Genomic DNA, 16,861 nt, shown 5'->3' with positions numbered 1-16,861 from the left:
AAAAATAGGGAAGAAAAGGGGATGGGAGAAGAGAAAAGGGAAGGGACTCAAGGGAGAAGAGAAAAGGGAAAGAAAGAGAGAAGAAGATCTATAGGCCTACTACTTTCATTGTGAAATTGTACTCTGAAACACTGATATTTTCTAATATCCAAAAACCAGGAGCTTCATGGCGCTCAGCCCCCTTGACCCCCGCCTGGGCTTTGCCCCTGGACCCCACAGACTCCACCCGTTTAACGCTTCGCGGCAAGCGAGCTTTCTCTCGAACATAAATACTAAAACTTTTGATCAGAAATTGGGAAATTTTTCAATCTTGCCCCCCGGAAGGTCAGGTCTGGTTACGCCTCTGACCTGAATAGGAGTCAAAAAGATTTGCTTTTCGGGGCATTTACGACCTGCCTGTAACCGGCGCGGAGGTTGACCCATACCTTCTTGTAGGTTTCAACTGTAAAGCAAATCAAGAAATGAATGAGTCAATAGATAAATAAATAAATAAAAAATAAATAAATAAGTCAATAAATAAGTCAATATATACATAAATAATTAAATAAATAAATAAATAAATAAATAAATAAATAAATAAATAAATAAATAAATAAATAAATAAATAAATATATATATATATATATATATATATATATAAAATAAATATATATATAAATAAATATATAAATATCATAAGATATGATTGAAGCGACGACAAATATGACAGCCCTCACAAGTGTTATGTATATGAGACCACCCACGGTGACCCACCAAATATATATCTGTCGAGTTCAACAAAATTCAACTCCCACAAATATATTTCCGGTGAATACTTTTTTCATTGGCTGATATCCACTTGAGATCGGTATCATCAAAGTAGTATTGCTCTCATTTCATGATTCATTGAGCAATCAATTTTGGCATTCGACCGAAATACACGTCAAAAGATAAAAAGTCTCGTTCCGAACTTGTGTAGGCCTACATTGCTAGTGTGTTTTAATGCCTGATTCACAAATTATAGAAATAAACAAGAATTTATTTTAAAAGAACACGCAATGATAGGGTACCAACGCTCGTGGTTTTGGTTGTTCTGCATAGTTTCAACTCCCACAAATATATTTCCGGTGAATACTTTTTTCATTGGCTGATAGGCGTAGATCCGGGGGGGGTAAATCCTAAATATTTTGCCAGGGGATGGTCCATACAATCATCCTCCCCCCCCCCAATGTTGACGCCTGTATGTGGGTTTCTGTCAAATTCACCTCTTATTTGGCCATTTCAGTCCCAAAAGTGCAATTTTTTCCGCGCTTCGCGCGAATCTATTTCATTTTTGCACCACATTTCAACAGTTTAGCTTAAGAAATGGGAATATTTTAATTATAATTCAAGATTTATTTTTCCGTGGCAACCCCATCCCTCCAATGTCAAAAAGAAATCTACGCCACTGAGGAAAACGGTCGTGGGCAGTATACAAATAGGTCAAAACTGAGGAGTTTTCAAGGGGTAACCCCTTAATACTTTTTGGTATGCTTTGGTGGGGCGGCAGGGAGAGGCATTGCCTATGGCGGCAAAATCCCTAGGAACGGCCATGTATGTAGGTGGGATGAAAAGCCGACAATCAATTGAAAATTTGGACCTTTCGTATTGAAGATATGGATTTTTTCCCCAAAACACCAAAAAAATTTTGGGGAAAAAAATCCATATCTTCAATATGAAAGGGCAAAATTGTCAATTGATCGTCGGCTTTTCCTCCCAGCCACATACACTTTAAGAAAACATCATTAGATTTATAATATTTACTGTTGACTGTTATATATCAATATGTGAAAAATATCAAATTTTAATAATTTGTCATAAAATTTGTATTATATCGTGAATTTCAAAAATGAAAATTATTTGATATCAGAAAGACATTCTTCGTATTCATAATGTAATTCGTTATGTCTGATGTGCTCTACTGTCCCACAAAAATACTGTCAAAACGCTCAAAATGCTCATTCCAGATTCCTTAATTTTCATTGGGGATTTTTGAAATCATCGTTCGTCGAACGATATTTAGGTGACCTCGAGCCTTTCATATAAATCAATAGTATCTCGCTATCAGTTGCGCGATATTTAATCCCATTCAACTCCGTTTTTATTCGTTGCCGTATAATATATTTTGACGTCACAAAAAGTATTCGAAGCCGAATATTCGCCTTCGAATATTCACTATGAACCGACCCTTACAAACAGCTAAAAGTCCCAGTGCATATTCACGAGGCCCAATCGCTCGATCGTAGGCCTACGTGTCTATCAATCACGCCAGCGCGCGTACTAGCGATAGAGTCTTCGCGTTTATACGGGAGATCGTGAAAATGCGTGGTATGTAGCAGTTTCGTCTGTCGCACTTCGATGGAACGATCGGCCCCCATTAACAGGCGATGCTGGGACTTAACCTGTTTGTTGGTAGTCTGTATCTCTTTAGTTTATGAGCATCTATGCCTCACATTTCAATATCGTTGCATCATAGACCCTGAAAGATTCTATGTTTTGGGAGACCACAACTCGAAATTTTTGTTATCTGAAAAATAGTAAATTGAAGTTCAATAATTATGTTCTAATTTGTTGCCACAGCAATGCAGATTCCAAAGTTGTATTATAAAAAACTGTTCAGGTCAATGTAACATGACATGAATTCTGTTGACTTTCTTACCATTAGTGGTTATGGATGTGCAGCAGCGACAAAAGGGTTTAAACGCAACATTGGCATCCACATTAACATGTACATCTCTATAATTTAAAGTATTTTAAATTTTAATTCGACATGGCAAAACTGTTGGAGCTATTGACCCAAATGAGATGAGGAAATGTGCAAAATATAAGTAGGATTTTTTTAAGAGCCAGTCTCCCTTATTATGTACGGATTTGCGATACAAAAAAATAGAATTTTCTCTTTAAAACACAACTAATGTACATGTACAATATGAGCGTGCACAACGCTCTCGTTCAGCTTTAAAAAATTCTTGAAATTTCAGCCTCTCTGAGCCTTGCTTGCAAATGGTAAACTTTGGATATGCATAACATGCGCGTATTTTTTTTTTTTTTTTTTTTGGGGGCGCCAGCCCCCCGGGGTAAAAGCAGGGGCGGCCAAAATGAAGGGGCGGCGGAAGAAGAAGGGGCAGGGCGGGGGGCAAAAAACGACGGGCGGCAAAAAGAATTAGTAAATAAAAAAAAAGGGCGTAACAATTTGATAAAGCATAAAATTTTTTGAAAAAATGTTACTATACATCAAAATGTGCTGAAACCTTTTTTTTTTTTTTTTTTTTTTTTTTTGCTCTTCACTTTTTCAAACGACCGAGAAAAAATCGGGCCAACCTTTTCGGGCTGTTGAGGAAGGGGCGGCAAAATTGAATTTTCTTCAGCCCCCCGGGGTTGGGGCGGCCACGGCACGCCACTGATAACATCATGCGCCGTCATTATCCCAACCTGCATTTTGCATTTTTTTTGAAGTACCAAATGGTTACATTACAAAAACCAAGAAAAAAATTTGGGATCTTGATGGCGCACAAAATCAGCAAATCCAATGATTTGATGAAAAGCGCCCTCGCGCAAACTTTAAAGCATTAGCATCATAACGGGCTGCGCCATCAAGATCCCAAGTCCGAACAAGTTTGAAATTAAAGACCGCAATGGTAAGTTTCATTTTTTAGCAAAAAAGTTTTTGGGATTTCGTTGGCACACATAATTAACAGATGTCAAAGGTCAAAATTTCCTATTTTCGCACATGTTTACATGCCTGTTGCGCGCCAACTTCACCTGATTCTCCGAATTGCATGCATATCATTAAAGAAGAGGTAATTCTCTGTAAAAACTGAAAAAATAGCTTGGGATCTCTTGATCTTCATATTTTTCTGATTTTTTGACAATACCATCTTCAAATAGCGCTATTTAATTTACATTTTGGGACTTGGGCTGGAATTTTGTTGCTCTTTCGCTAGATATCACGTTTACAAAATTGCGATCATTTTATGTATTCGAACCCGACCATGTCCACTGGATATATTGCTAGTCTTATATTAGTTGATTCTTTACATCACTCAGCTACCCAAGATTGGTGCTAAGACTATGTTCCTAGTTGGACTATCGACGTCAGGAATTGGTATACAGTTGTTTGGGTGAGTATTTTACACATAAAAATCCTGATAAAATTACATGTATTTTTATTACTTCGAACTACATGGTAAATAGACATAGGCCCCTATGCCTAATTATTATAATAACTATATATAATGCGTTTTACACTGTCAAAAGATCTATTAAAGGGTGTGGGTGTCACACACAGAATTCTAATATACACGAAAACTGGTCATCCGTATACCGATGCATGGCCGCAAACGTAACCGTCCCGGCTGACAAATTAATCAAAAAAGGAACGACAAGAATTTTTCGCATCACGTACGTCGAAGATCACTTTTCAATGTGCAAACTGTAGTTAGGATAATGAAAACGACCGGTAAGCAAGTCTACTAAATAACCTCAAGTACCAGACTTGAGTGAAGTTGAGTCCTGTTTATCAGGGACAGCGCTCGCCCGACAAGTGAGAGGTCTGGGGTTCACGTCCCCGCACAGACAGGTATGTCCGGAGTTTTTACGCTGGTATATCTCCCTATGCATGTTATGTTTCCATCTGTAAATTCATGTTTAACTGTGCTAGTGTGCGATGCGTTATAGTTCTCAGCTCCTTTCCCCATACTGCAGTTACTGTCCATTTTCCTATACACAATACACAGTGCTCTCACCATTGACGCACGACCTTTACAAATAGTGTATGTTAAAAGTATATGCATTTGCCTAGTTAACATCACTGTGTGAAGAATAACCGGCCAATATTTAAAGCAAATATATTTCTCTAACATGACCTAAAATTACAGGTAGGTTAGATGTTCAGAAATAGTCGCACTTTCGTAAAATATGAGTGAGGGCAAGGCATAGCTAGCTCATAGCTAGCCAACTCCCCGTGTTAATTGAATGGAGATTTGACCGAAAATATTGGTAACGGACCGCTCAGTTCTGAAGGATGCCACAAAAAACGGTACAAGCTACATTTAAAGTATTCTATGAAATTCTAGAAAATATAGTTTTGTAACAGGTCCTAAATTTTTAGCTAATTTAGGTGTTTGGAAATAGTCGTACTTTTGTGTTTTAGGAAGGATATGTAAACGACAGATAACACCAAAAATATGAAGAAATTATTTCCAAACCGTGTTAAGTCAACAATCATTATGTTGCTCATTTTCAAGAATGCTGGTTAACAATAAGCAGACCGTTGTCTCATTTCGTGAACAAAGGTTCACATACCATTGTTACCTTGCGTTTCCTTTATAATCGGTTACCCAACTGAAACTATAATACCAGCTCATTGCGATACCACACATGTAAAACAGACACCTGTGCACAACCAGAGAAGATCTGATTTAATCAGTTGAGCTGTTTTCAATGAGTGTTATCTTGGTTTAATAGCTTTTAATGGGGTTTAAGTCCTGCAAAGGTCGTGGTGAATTCTACTGTAGACATGACTGCAACATGCTGCATACAAACATACTTGTTTTCATGTCATCATTGTCATACATGATCCTCGATATACTTGTACCTAAAGTCATCTCTGTTGTTTTTCCACTTCCATATAATCATTCCCTCACAACTTGTTGTACATGTATAATGTGCTTTCTTTTATCTTGTTTTTCCCATTTTTCACTTTCTCTTAGGATTCTGATAGCATTGCCAAACACTAATTTATTTCTAGTTCTAAGTTTTATAACACGAATTTTTGAATCATTGGGAGCAGCAGCTCATGAAACGGCTTTATATACAATATGTGCTCATACGTTTCCTGAACGTACATCTTTTATACTTGTGAGTAATACTTCATATTATATTCACTTTCATGACAGAAAAACACACCAAAGTAATTTCTCTTGGTTAATTCTCTTGGTGGTGGTGGTTCCTCTCGGTGATTGAAGTACCCGTTGTCCGTACTTGTGTTAAGGGGGCTCTAGCATGATAAAACTCGTTTATAGAACTAATAGACCCTTTTCCTCTTTCCCATCATGCACTATTTCAGGGGTATGACATAGTCTATCAACCTCATAAATCGTGTGCACACGATGGTCTTAGCAACCCGGCTTAGCAATTATTTTGTCTTAATATAGGCATACTGATTCCATATAAATGGATTTTTGTAAAGACCATCGATGTTACTAATTATGTAATTAATAAATACACGACTGATGCAGTTATAGCGATGTTGTTTACGTTGTTTTTTTCATCTCTGAAAAAAATGAAACGGACGCCGGCAGAAAATCACTGCGTGTCCTGTCATTGCTTACTTACTTGCTTATGTCGACTTGTCTAGTCGGACTCCGCTGATGGCTCTCCACACAACTCTGTTCTGCATGCAGTTCCTAATGTCTTGTTTCTCTCAGTCCAGTATCCTCGATTAGTTGCTTGATGTAGTCCTTCCGTGGTTGTCCTCTTGATCTTTTACCATGCGTAGGCTGCCACAGCAAAACTCTGGAAGCTGCCTCTGTTTCACTTCTGGCACAGTGTCCAGCAAATCTCAGCCTTTTTGTTTTCAGCCTTTCGGAGATTGGGGAGAGATTGCCGTATAGCTCCTTATTGGTGGTGTGCGACTGCCAGGTAACATTAAGTGCTTTTCTCAGTAGTCTTGTGTAACAACCATCAAGCGCCTTCCTAAACTTTGATGTAATTGTCCAGGTTTCTGCACCATACATCAAAACTGATTCGACTGTGGTGGTGAAAAGCTTGGTTTTAAGATTTCTAGGCAGGCTGCTCTTCCATATCTTGTTCATGCTGTTGCAGGCCCTCCATGCTTGGGCTTTCCTGATGTTAAAATCCTTTTCACTGCTGCCAATCCAAGCCTCAAGGTATTTGAAATCGTCTACTACTTCAAGCTCGCTTCCATCCAGTGTTCGGATTGGGGATGCAGCCATATTACAAACCATTGCCTTGGTTTTCTTGGCGTTCATGCTGAGACCGACTGTTAGTGCTGCAGTCTCAACAAGATGGAGTAGCTCTTCGGCATCCCTGAGATTGTCGGCCAATAGTGCTATGTCGTCAGCGAAGTCGAGGTCTGTAATTGTTTGCGGGCATATCCTCCGACTTTTCCTTGTTTTTAGCGTGAGCCCCAGACGATCTTCATTCCCATGTAGTGCTGAGAGCGTAGTCGAGGAATGTTACAAATAGAAATGGTGCAAGTGTGTCCCCCTGCAGTACTCCAGCCTGGATTATGAAGTCGTTGGTGATTCCATCTGTCATTAGTTTTTCACCTCTAGGTCTATAAAACGTATACAAAGTTAGGTTTCAATAACAGGAAACTTTTTTTTTTGACGACCCCATGTCAATAACGCATAGAAATTATGGGGTTTTATATGCGATTCATTTTTCCGATGACGGCACCAGCCGAAATGTCCGTATTGCAGAATGTAATGAACAGAACTCTGTACACCCCCGGGGAGATGATGCGTTTTGCGACACCCGACAGGCGGAAGCACCCCCTGGTATAGTGCATGATGGGAAAGAGGGAAAAAGGTCTATATTTTGATATTTTGGTAATTCTAATATGTGAGTTCATTCCCCCGTTTTATTTGTAAAATATGAAAGTTGAGACGATATAAATAGCGTGATACGTAGACCTATTTAAAAATTAGATATAATCAGATTGGCATTAAATAGCGTTTTCTTTCCTATTATAATTGATAGAGTATATCAGAAGTGATGGTTGGTGTAGGTTATGCAGCCGGTCCCGCCATTGGAGGTATACTCTACAAGGTAATTTATAAATGATTTCAGTTCACATCTGCCCAGATTAAACCAGCAAGCGAACGTATTCGCCGTAGAAGTGATGATGTAACAGGATTAACTACCATATCAATAGGTTAAAACCATTTTTGAGAATATCGTCCTGCAGTACCACCAGTTTTTACCACCAGGTTGCACTCATCGCCTGTGTATGTCTGCAATCATAGATTGAATACAATGCCGCTCTTTTCAAAGATACTAATCTTACAGGTGCGAATGATCAGCAGACTGAATATTCTATTCGCCGTAGAAGTGACGTAATTAATCGGATTAACTACCATAGCAATAGATGAATACAATTTTGAATATATCGCCCTGCACTACAACGTTCACGCGGTGACTATGCATTGAAGTCAAAGAAAGGCTGATCACTCGCACCTGTAAGATTAGTATCTTTGAAAAGAGCGGTATTGTATTCAATCTATGTTTGCTGACATACCACAAAAAATATTCATATATGTGACCCGGCAGCACAAACGAGCCGTAAATTCCCTAAATTGTATTCTGTGTTACGGTGTAAAATATGTACGAAGGTCGTATTCATCGATAACTTGCTGGCCCGACTTCCGTCTTATTTTGATAGTCAAAAACTAATCAATAATCCTATTGTTGAAGTGGATAATAAGCTTCTACCTTAGATTGCCGGCTATAGAACTTTTAATAGCTCTGGTCTTTGTTTGCTCTGTTCAAGTGGTGGGTTACCAGGCATTGTATTTTGTACAGGTATGCATAACCAACAATTAACAATGAGAGAACTTTCTTAAACCTCGTTGACTTGGGGATGATTTGAAATGACCGCCAATTATGACTGTTTGATATATATTGCCAGCAATGTGGAAAAAGACACATGTAAAAACGTAAAAGCTATAATTTTGTTGAAGGAGCAAAGTTTAACAAACCATAACCTCGCTTCTGGATATCGTTTGAAGTCAAATGATATACCATTTTTAAGTTTATGATGTTTATTTTTTAAACACGAAATAAAACAAAATTGACCGGGCGAGGAATTTACGGCTCATTCGCCGTGGACGGTCACATATTCCTTTATACATATGCTTCAGTTTTTACACACAAAATATTTCAGGGAAAACCCGCCCACTCGGCTATTTTATAAAGATAATCAGACTTCCCTAGAAAATGCAATAATTAGCTTTAAAACCAAGTTGTTTTTACGCATTTAAAAAAACACACTTGACCCGATGGCGAATGCCGCTGTGCTGACATACATTTTGGCTTGGTCGGGAATGGGCAATCAAACCCTTTTCTAAGCCTAATATACCAGATATGCTTTATAAGGTTATTTGATGATTATTTCCGGGGATTATTTCAAACGCGCTGATTATTTTTGCACAACAGGTAGGCGGCTATGAGTTCCCGTTTCTAATACTTGGCGGTGCCGTCGTTTTCGCTGTGATTATTAGCGTCTTCATTCTTCCTAAACAAGGTAGCAATTAACGTTAATTGTCTTTTTAATATTATACTAGTACGCCTAACAAACACTTGAACACTTAATAAACACTTGTTTGTACAGTGAAGATGTTAATCTATAACCACTAGAATAACACGAAAACATGTGTACTTTCAAGACAAGATGGTGTTAAAAGTATGCTTTCAAGTACGTGTTTAAGTGCCTATTAAAGCCATAATGTGTGATTTGCTTCACAACGACGCCCTCAATTTTACTCGGATTTCTACTTTTTGCATAATTATAATGTCCGGTGGTGTACTAAAATACCACGTAAAAGACTAAGCCTGAAGTGCTTTAATAACAGTAAAATTTAACTTTTTATATTAAAACCGGGTCGACCCGGTTTTATTCAGAGTTCATCGATCGACTGCTTGCTAACATCTCCCGTGGATGGCAGCTTATGTGTACACACGTCGAGCGCGATGCTCCGTGTAGTATTAGATCGGCGAGCGTAGTACACGCATTGTAGGTGCTGGAATGAAATCGCAATTTTCTTCGTTATACCTCATTTGTTTGGCTCGAAATTAAAATTAAAACAAGCATTTAAATAGGAATCTATTCTTTATGCAAATCACACATTATTGCTTTAAGTGTACAGTTATTCATGCTCGATTTGTGTACATTTGTTTGGCCGTTACTTAACCACGTGGGTTCTAAGAATCTATCAATGTTGACATTTAAAACAATGGTACATGTACTCACACAACTTTCGTTGTTATGAAGAGAAACAAAAGATTCTTTTCTTTTAGGGCAGCTCATCAAATCGTCATGTCCCTTCCTTCGTTAGTACCAAAGTTTTAAATATTTTTAACGTTTTCTTTACTACAAAGCAATGAACGATTGTCATAAAACTTGCGCATATTTTAGTAGCTAATTTGCAAATTTGCTTGATTGGATAACAGCAAAAACGTTTAGTACAAAAACTGTAGTTTGTTTTTAGTACAAAACCCATTGGGAACCTAGAACCATCCCACTCCGCTTACAGAGAAATGCATTGCACAGAAACGGCTCTCCTGCGTGTTAGAACTGATATAAACTCCTCAACAAAAGTTTGGAAAGTTTTTTCAAGCACCTGTATCTCAAATTATTTGTGACATATTCATATCGTGTTGCATATCAATGGATAGCTACAATACTTTGCAATGACACCCCATTTGAAACAATAACATTTTTCCCGGCTGAGTACACGCCTTGTGAATGTAGTGGGTCTCAAACAGAATTTGCCAAACGCTAGCCACTAACCTCAATAACTGGTGGAAAAACCACAGGCAGCCACAATAGTCAGGCACCTTCTCCTCATGCTGCTCACCGACCTGGTTACACGTTACTGTGGCATGGCATTCTATTCTTCAACAAGATTCTTCGTCGCAGGTCATTCAATGTGATTGCAAATGGGCTTCTCTGGCACGTACAGCACGATCAAGCTAGTCCCACAAGTGTTCAATCGAGTTGAGGTCTGGCCCGGGTCTGCCTGATGGCAGGCCATTTTGGCTCTACTGCCATATTCTGTAGGTAGTCGTTGACTACCGTGGCTCTGGGGCGAGCGGTGTCATCTTGAAGGATTGCAGTAGGTCCCGGATTGTGAAGATATGGGATTGCAGTTTGCTGCACAGAATAATGGTATATTTGGCAAATTCCGTTTGAGCCCCACTACCTTCACAAGGCGTGTACTCAGCCGTGAAAACTGTTATTGTTTCAAATGGGGTGTCATTTTAAAGAGGAGTACTGAAGCTATCCATTGATATGCAACACGATATGAATATGTCACAAATAATTTGAGATACAGATGCTTGAAAAAAACTTTCCAAACTTTTTGTTGAGGAGTTTACTAGAAATAAACTCAAACTAATCAGTGATAAAACTGAGTTCTTTATAGCATCGTCTAGCTATAACATCAAATATATCAAGGACATCTGCATACCTTGGTGTTGTCTTTGATCAGACGATGTCAATGAGATAACATTTGAAACACACGGCGAAGTCAGACAATTTCCACCTCTGTAACATCTACAGGATCCGTCGGTACATCACTGTTGATAGCTGCCATAAACTGATCAATGGCATCACATCCAAAGATCTGAAGAAACTTCAATCTCTGCACAATACTAGTATCTCTCTGATACGGCGCTTCATAAATGCTGTCTAATAATAATAATAATAATAATAATTGGGCCAGATGGGCCCGGGCCCAGGGCTCCCAAAATTTGGGGGCCCCAAATTACCATGTGCATGTTCCTTTTAAGCCCGAACACACCATATTTTGGACCAAAATAGCAAATTGCGCGCTTCGAGCGCATTGTACCGTATTGGTCCTTCTCATAGCCAAATCCATCTCATCTTAGGCTATATTTTTCTGAAATTGAAGTGTTTTCTCGCGCTTCGCGCACAAATGTCCAAGTAAAATCGGAACAACATATGCTCGTCTCCCTCTAAATTGTAATGATCCGCTGCCACTGTCTATATTATAGTAGGCACCCTATTTGTAAATCAAAACTACCTTACGGCAGTAGCGTAACCAGTGGGGGACAGGAGGGGCAGAGTGCCCCTCTGACAAAAAATGAAAGAGAAAATTGGAAAGGCAAAGAAAAAGAAAAGGGGCGCCAGGAACCCGTTTTACACCAAAATTAATCCCGATCCTGGGCCAAAATAATGTAAAATACAAACACTTTCGCGCTACGCGCGAACATTGTCCCAATTAGGCCCTTTTTACCCAGATCATGGGCCAAAATAGTGTCCTTATAAAGCTTTTTTGGAAGCTCAAAGACCTATGTAAATGCTCTCTTTTTATCATTTTTGCCCCGACCAAGAAAGATGGCTACGCACCTGCCTCAAGGTGAGCTTGGGGCATCCAAATTGTGGCCTGGCCCAGGGCCCCCCAAAAGGTAAATCCAGCCCTGATCATATTCATTAGGGCTTTGGTTAAAACATGCCGCTCAATTTCGACAGCAATTTAGCCTTTTAAAGGCTAAATGATATTGAAAAGTATCATCACTTTTACCATGTTTACAAGAAGCTCTTTTCTAGTATTTCTTTTCATCATCCATACTCTTTTAGTGAAAGTACACCAGCAGTGTGGCTCAATCACAGAAATACTTTCCATTTGGTTTGTGTGGCCAATTTTAGTTGTAATACTTATCGATACCGCGGGTTTTGCGTTTTTCCAACCAACGCTGTCAGTTCACTTGGAACAGGTAGGCCCAATCATAATAATAAACATAAATAATAAAATCATCTTTTTATATAATTATGAAATCTGTAATGTAAGGAACACTTAAGATTATTTATATGAAATTAGATGTAAAAATGGGTGTTTTTGTTTCACGATACTTTATAGTTTCAATTAATTATTTTATTGGCAAATTTCTATTGCTCTGAAATTTGCCCTATTCAGCAGTGAATATCAATCGTCTTATTAAATACGCAATCGAAAATACAGCTAAATTACAAAGTTTTAATATTATCTATCGAATTATGAATTTAACCAGATGATCTAGAAATATATTTATCTTGGGTGCTGCTGAATCTTCAATCGTAAAAATTATTAAAAAAATTCTGAATTGTTTTTCTTTTTCCTTAATGCAGTTTTACCTATCGCCAATTCAAATTGGTCTATTCTACTTCGCCACTGCCTTTGTGTACGCAACACTGACGCCACTGGTTGGGTACTTTGTAGACAAAACGGTAAGAGTGCATTCAATCGAATACCAGAGTGGAAGAAGGGCCCAATTCCATCAAAACTATTTTTGAGATATTAAGAAAAAACGTAATATTTGGAAACGTTTTATAGACAGAATGTTTTTATCTTCAGAGGACCTTTAACACGTGAACATACAGTATTACTATTACATACATTCGAAATTATATATGATGTTTCCATAGCAACGGTACAGGTCTTAATGGTCCTGTGTCATAAACTAGGGTACCTTTGTGTTACATGTCACAATTTGTTGAAAATCAGAGGTGGTGTGGTATAAAGTGCTGTAACATTTTTTCCATAAATCTGACAATAGCAAAAGTATATATTTTCGGATAGGTTATAATATAGGGATAATAACTTGTTGATTTGCAAGTTGCTATACAGGGTTGCCCAAAATATATACAGGGTGAAACAAAAAAAGTGCTTGAAAACTTGTCCATGTAATTTATCTATTTATTTTTCACTGAAATGATTTTAGAAATAATTGTGATATATTTGAATAGTATAATGACGAAGCTTTCACAAAATATACAGTTTGTTTAAGTTTTACCTAAAGTTAAAATATACAGGGTGTGCCAAATACCTGTACAAAATTTATATAAAATATTTAGATAACTGTTTATGTACACATTATTTGGCCAAGTATAACAAATGAATACCCAAATATACTCCAGAATGACTTGAATGTTGCATATTACAGTAAAAATGTTCAATTATGCCATACAAAATTATACAGTGTGTCATTAAAAAGTAACAAAACATAATTTCTATGTAAAATTATACAGGGTGTGATTTAATAGTAACGCAACAGGTTGAAAGAGGTCGAAAAAGAGGAAAGTATAAGACAAATTATTAACGAGTCAATCAAAGTCGCTATCTTGGTACCATATTGCACCCCGTTTGTTGTTAGTTTGAAAGAATTTCAAACAAATTCATGTACAGACCTATGAGTTGTTTGACTAGAAAAAAAAGCCAATTATTTCAAAACCTTTTTGGTAATATTTGATGAAAACAGCAATGTAACAGTGTGGGGTTGGCGTGCCGATATTATGACAATAAATAACAAAAGTCTCGTTTCGCTTAACGGGGATTCCCTTACAGATTCCCTCTTAAAACATAAATTCCACGTACATTGTGAACGTCAGTGCATTATTATGACAATTATTATGACAATAAATCAAAATAATGACGACAAAAGGTTCATTTGAGACATTGCGGCGACACTGAAACATTGCGAAACTGGTTAGGTTAGGGTTTAAGACGCGGTATAGCTAAGTTTATAAGCATATTCAGCAGTTGGCCTAATTAAAGATACGGACGGTAGACATTGACCAGTGAACTACATTCATTGTGTTTGTAAAGTACAATCCACCTTATTGGTCAAATATTAGTCGCCTCTAGATAGAGTATAGGGCGTCCATACGTCCATACACCATAGGTTCTCGAATGTAAAGATTCAGGCTAATTAAAACTCGATATTGGTTGGTCATGTGTATCATATTATACTTGAAATACAGGTGTTTTAATCAGTCCACGTAAAAGTCAGTATATACAATAAAATACTGCGTGTGGTTGTATTTAGTAGGTAATTGGTATATGAATGTTTTGCAATCAGTTTGCTGCCAAGGTAAAACGTAGTTTCTACCTTTAATTATCAAAGTATATGTTGCTTTTTGCCTTGGAGACCAGACTAGACAATTAGTTGCGTGCCGATTTATGCATAACCCTGAGATTGAACTTAAACCTACTCCGAGACAATCGCTTGACGTTATTGATGTGAATAGAAACAATGATGGTGACTTTTTCCGACTCTAGTGCGTCTTAATAGGCAAAACATTCATGTAGTTTATCCTTCCGTTGGCTTGCAAACAATGTCTTTTGAATCTGTAAAGCCATTAATCATACTGTCATTTTAATATCACCAAACCATTTTAATACACTGCATGCATCGAGCGTAAAAATTGAAAAACTAAGAATCACATGTCTCGCGATGCCGACATATAATTATAATGGCAGGTTTGGAAGGACTTTTCAACTAAACATTTTGTTCTTATTGTAAAAGCTAGACAATTCAAATGCTATATAAATATGTATGTGAGAGTGTGTGTGTGCTGGTACTGTTTATGTATTGTTTAATATTTAAAAAATACCTGGTGTATAAAAATCAAAATTTATGTATTTATCTGAGTAAACTATGATTGTAAAATGTACACTGGAAAAAAAAAAAAAAAAAAAATTATTAACTATCATCAGATATCTTTTTAGTAATTGCTAAAAAATATCGACATCCTTCCAATGGCAAACGCTGTATCTGCTATATTATTTTCTAGTAGATGCAATATTTACCCGCCCGGGTTACCTGCCCAGCCTGCAGGCGGGTTAAAAACACTCATCTGCCATGCAAAAAATTCTAGTCTCTGTAAGTAATACACAGCCTATATAGTATAAACGCTGATTTTACCTTACCTCGGAGGGATGTAGCATTGTACACTATCAAATTAGTGAAACGCCATGATGTAGACGTTTTTATTAAAATTTCAGTGAGTAATGTTTGACCAATGAAAATGAGTGTACTTTCCAAAGCAACAATAAAAGACGTACTTCATTGGTCAGATTTCAATCGCTATCAAGGAGCGAGTAATGTTAATTTTGATCTAGAAAAGTGTAATTATTTTGTGAATAAAGTGTTAATATTATTTATTTTATTGTGCTGATATTCTTTTTTCAGTTAAAATATATGTAATTTGTATGAATGCCAAAACAACGAATCAACCGCATCAATCATATTAACATGTTTTGGTTGCACAAAGGCTGGCGGTTTGTATAGAATTCCTTTTTACAGCAACTTTGAATGAAAGTTTTACTATGGCGCTACATGATATATGATAGGACTAGTTCAGAATGACTTGTGTTGAGTTTATTTATATTGTATTACTAGTGAGGCATGGAATAATATTTACCTGGGGTAATTTGTATGAAGTTTTTGATGAAAAAAAATACATGCAGATTTAGAGTGTGTTGAACTAAAATAAAAAATAAAAAATTAAAAAAAATAAAAAAAAAAAAAAATAATTATTCCAGGCAATCTAGCTGATTTTCAGTCTCTCTACTTCAAACTAATTGCAATACGTACATTTTATGATATCCATAGAACACAATACTAAAAGTCTTCAAATATTCCAGCAGGGGGAAGGGGTATACTTTTCATAAAACCAAAATGAGAATCCGGGCTTCTGACTTAGGGTAACTTGGGGTAATATGGCAGCTAGCAGTAACTACCCATTTTCGCAAAATTGCCGTGCAAAATTGTTGATTTTCTGATGGATAATCAGGCTGCTGCACGTATTCCTATGTTTAGAGCTCAAAGGACATTCGAAAGGTCGCATTAGACCCAATGATTCAACGGTGGGCTGTACAATTTTCTCAACAAGCAGATTTTTGTGTAGGGTGCCATATTTCCCCAAGGTGTCATATTACCCCCAAGTGACCCTATACATTATATGTATATAATTAATGCTCCCAATACCATTGCTACATAGGATTTAGTATACACCATTACCATTACAAAAGGACATTCAGAGATCTATCAAATTCAAACTACATTATCCCCACACATGTCTAGAATATTTACATATCATAATTTATATAAAATATTTAAATATAAACTGTTTATGTACAAATTATTTGGCCAACTATTAACAAATGAATACCCAAATATACTCCAGAATGACTTGGATGTTGCAGATTACAGTAAAAATGTTAAATTATGCCATACAAAATTATACAGTGTGTCATTAAAAAGTAACAAAACATATAATTTCTATGTAAAACATAATTTCTGCTATTTTAAATGT

General features: G+C 37.0%; 1 protein-coding gene across 3 annotated transcripts in view; it reads left to right on the top strand.

Annotated features, from left to right (window-relative positions):
* The window catches only part of LOC140155763 (MFS-type transporter SLC18B1-like), a 49,236-nt gene that overhangs the window by 18,392 nt on the left and 13,983 nt on the right, over nt 1-16,861 (top strand). For all 3 annotated transcript variants that reach the window (XM_072178723.1, XM_072178724.1, XM_072178722.1), the window contains exons 4-9: nt 4,066-4,139; nt 5,730-5,877; nt 7,744-7,812; nt 9,199-9,286; nt 12,365-12,501; nt 12,893-12,991. In XM_072178723.1, coding sequence (XP_072034824.1) covers nt 4,066-4,139; nt 5,730-5,877; nt 7,744-7,812; nt 9,199-9,286; nt 12,365-12,501; nt 12,893-12,991 — 615 coding nt within the window. The remainder of the gene's footprint in view (nt 1-4,065; nt 4,140-5,729; nt 5,878-7,743; nt 7,813-9,198; nt 9,287-12,364; nt 12,502-12,892; nt 12,992-16,861) is intronic.

The sequence above is a fragment of the Amphiura filiformis genome, chromosome 6, assembly GCF_039555335.1.
Source record: "Amphiura filiformis chromosome 6, Afil_fr2py, whole genome shotgun sequence".
Lineage (NCBI taxonomy): Eukaryota > Metazoa > Echinodermata > Ophiuroidea > Amphilepidida > Amphiuridae > Amphiura > Amphiura filiformis.
Note: the sequence above shows the minus strand (reverse complement) of the source record. Positions and strands in the feature narration are given on the sequence as shown.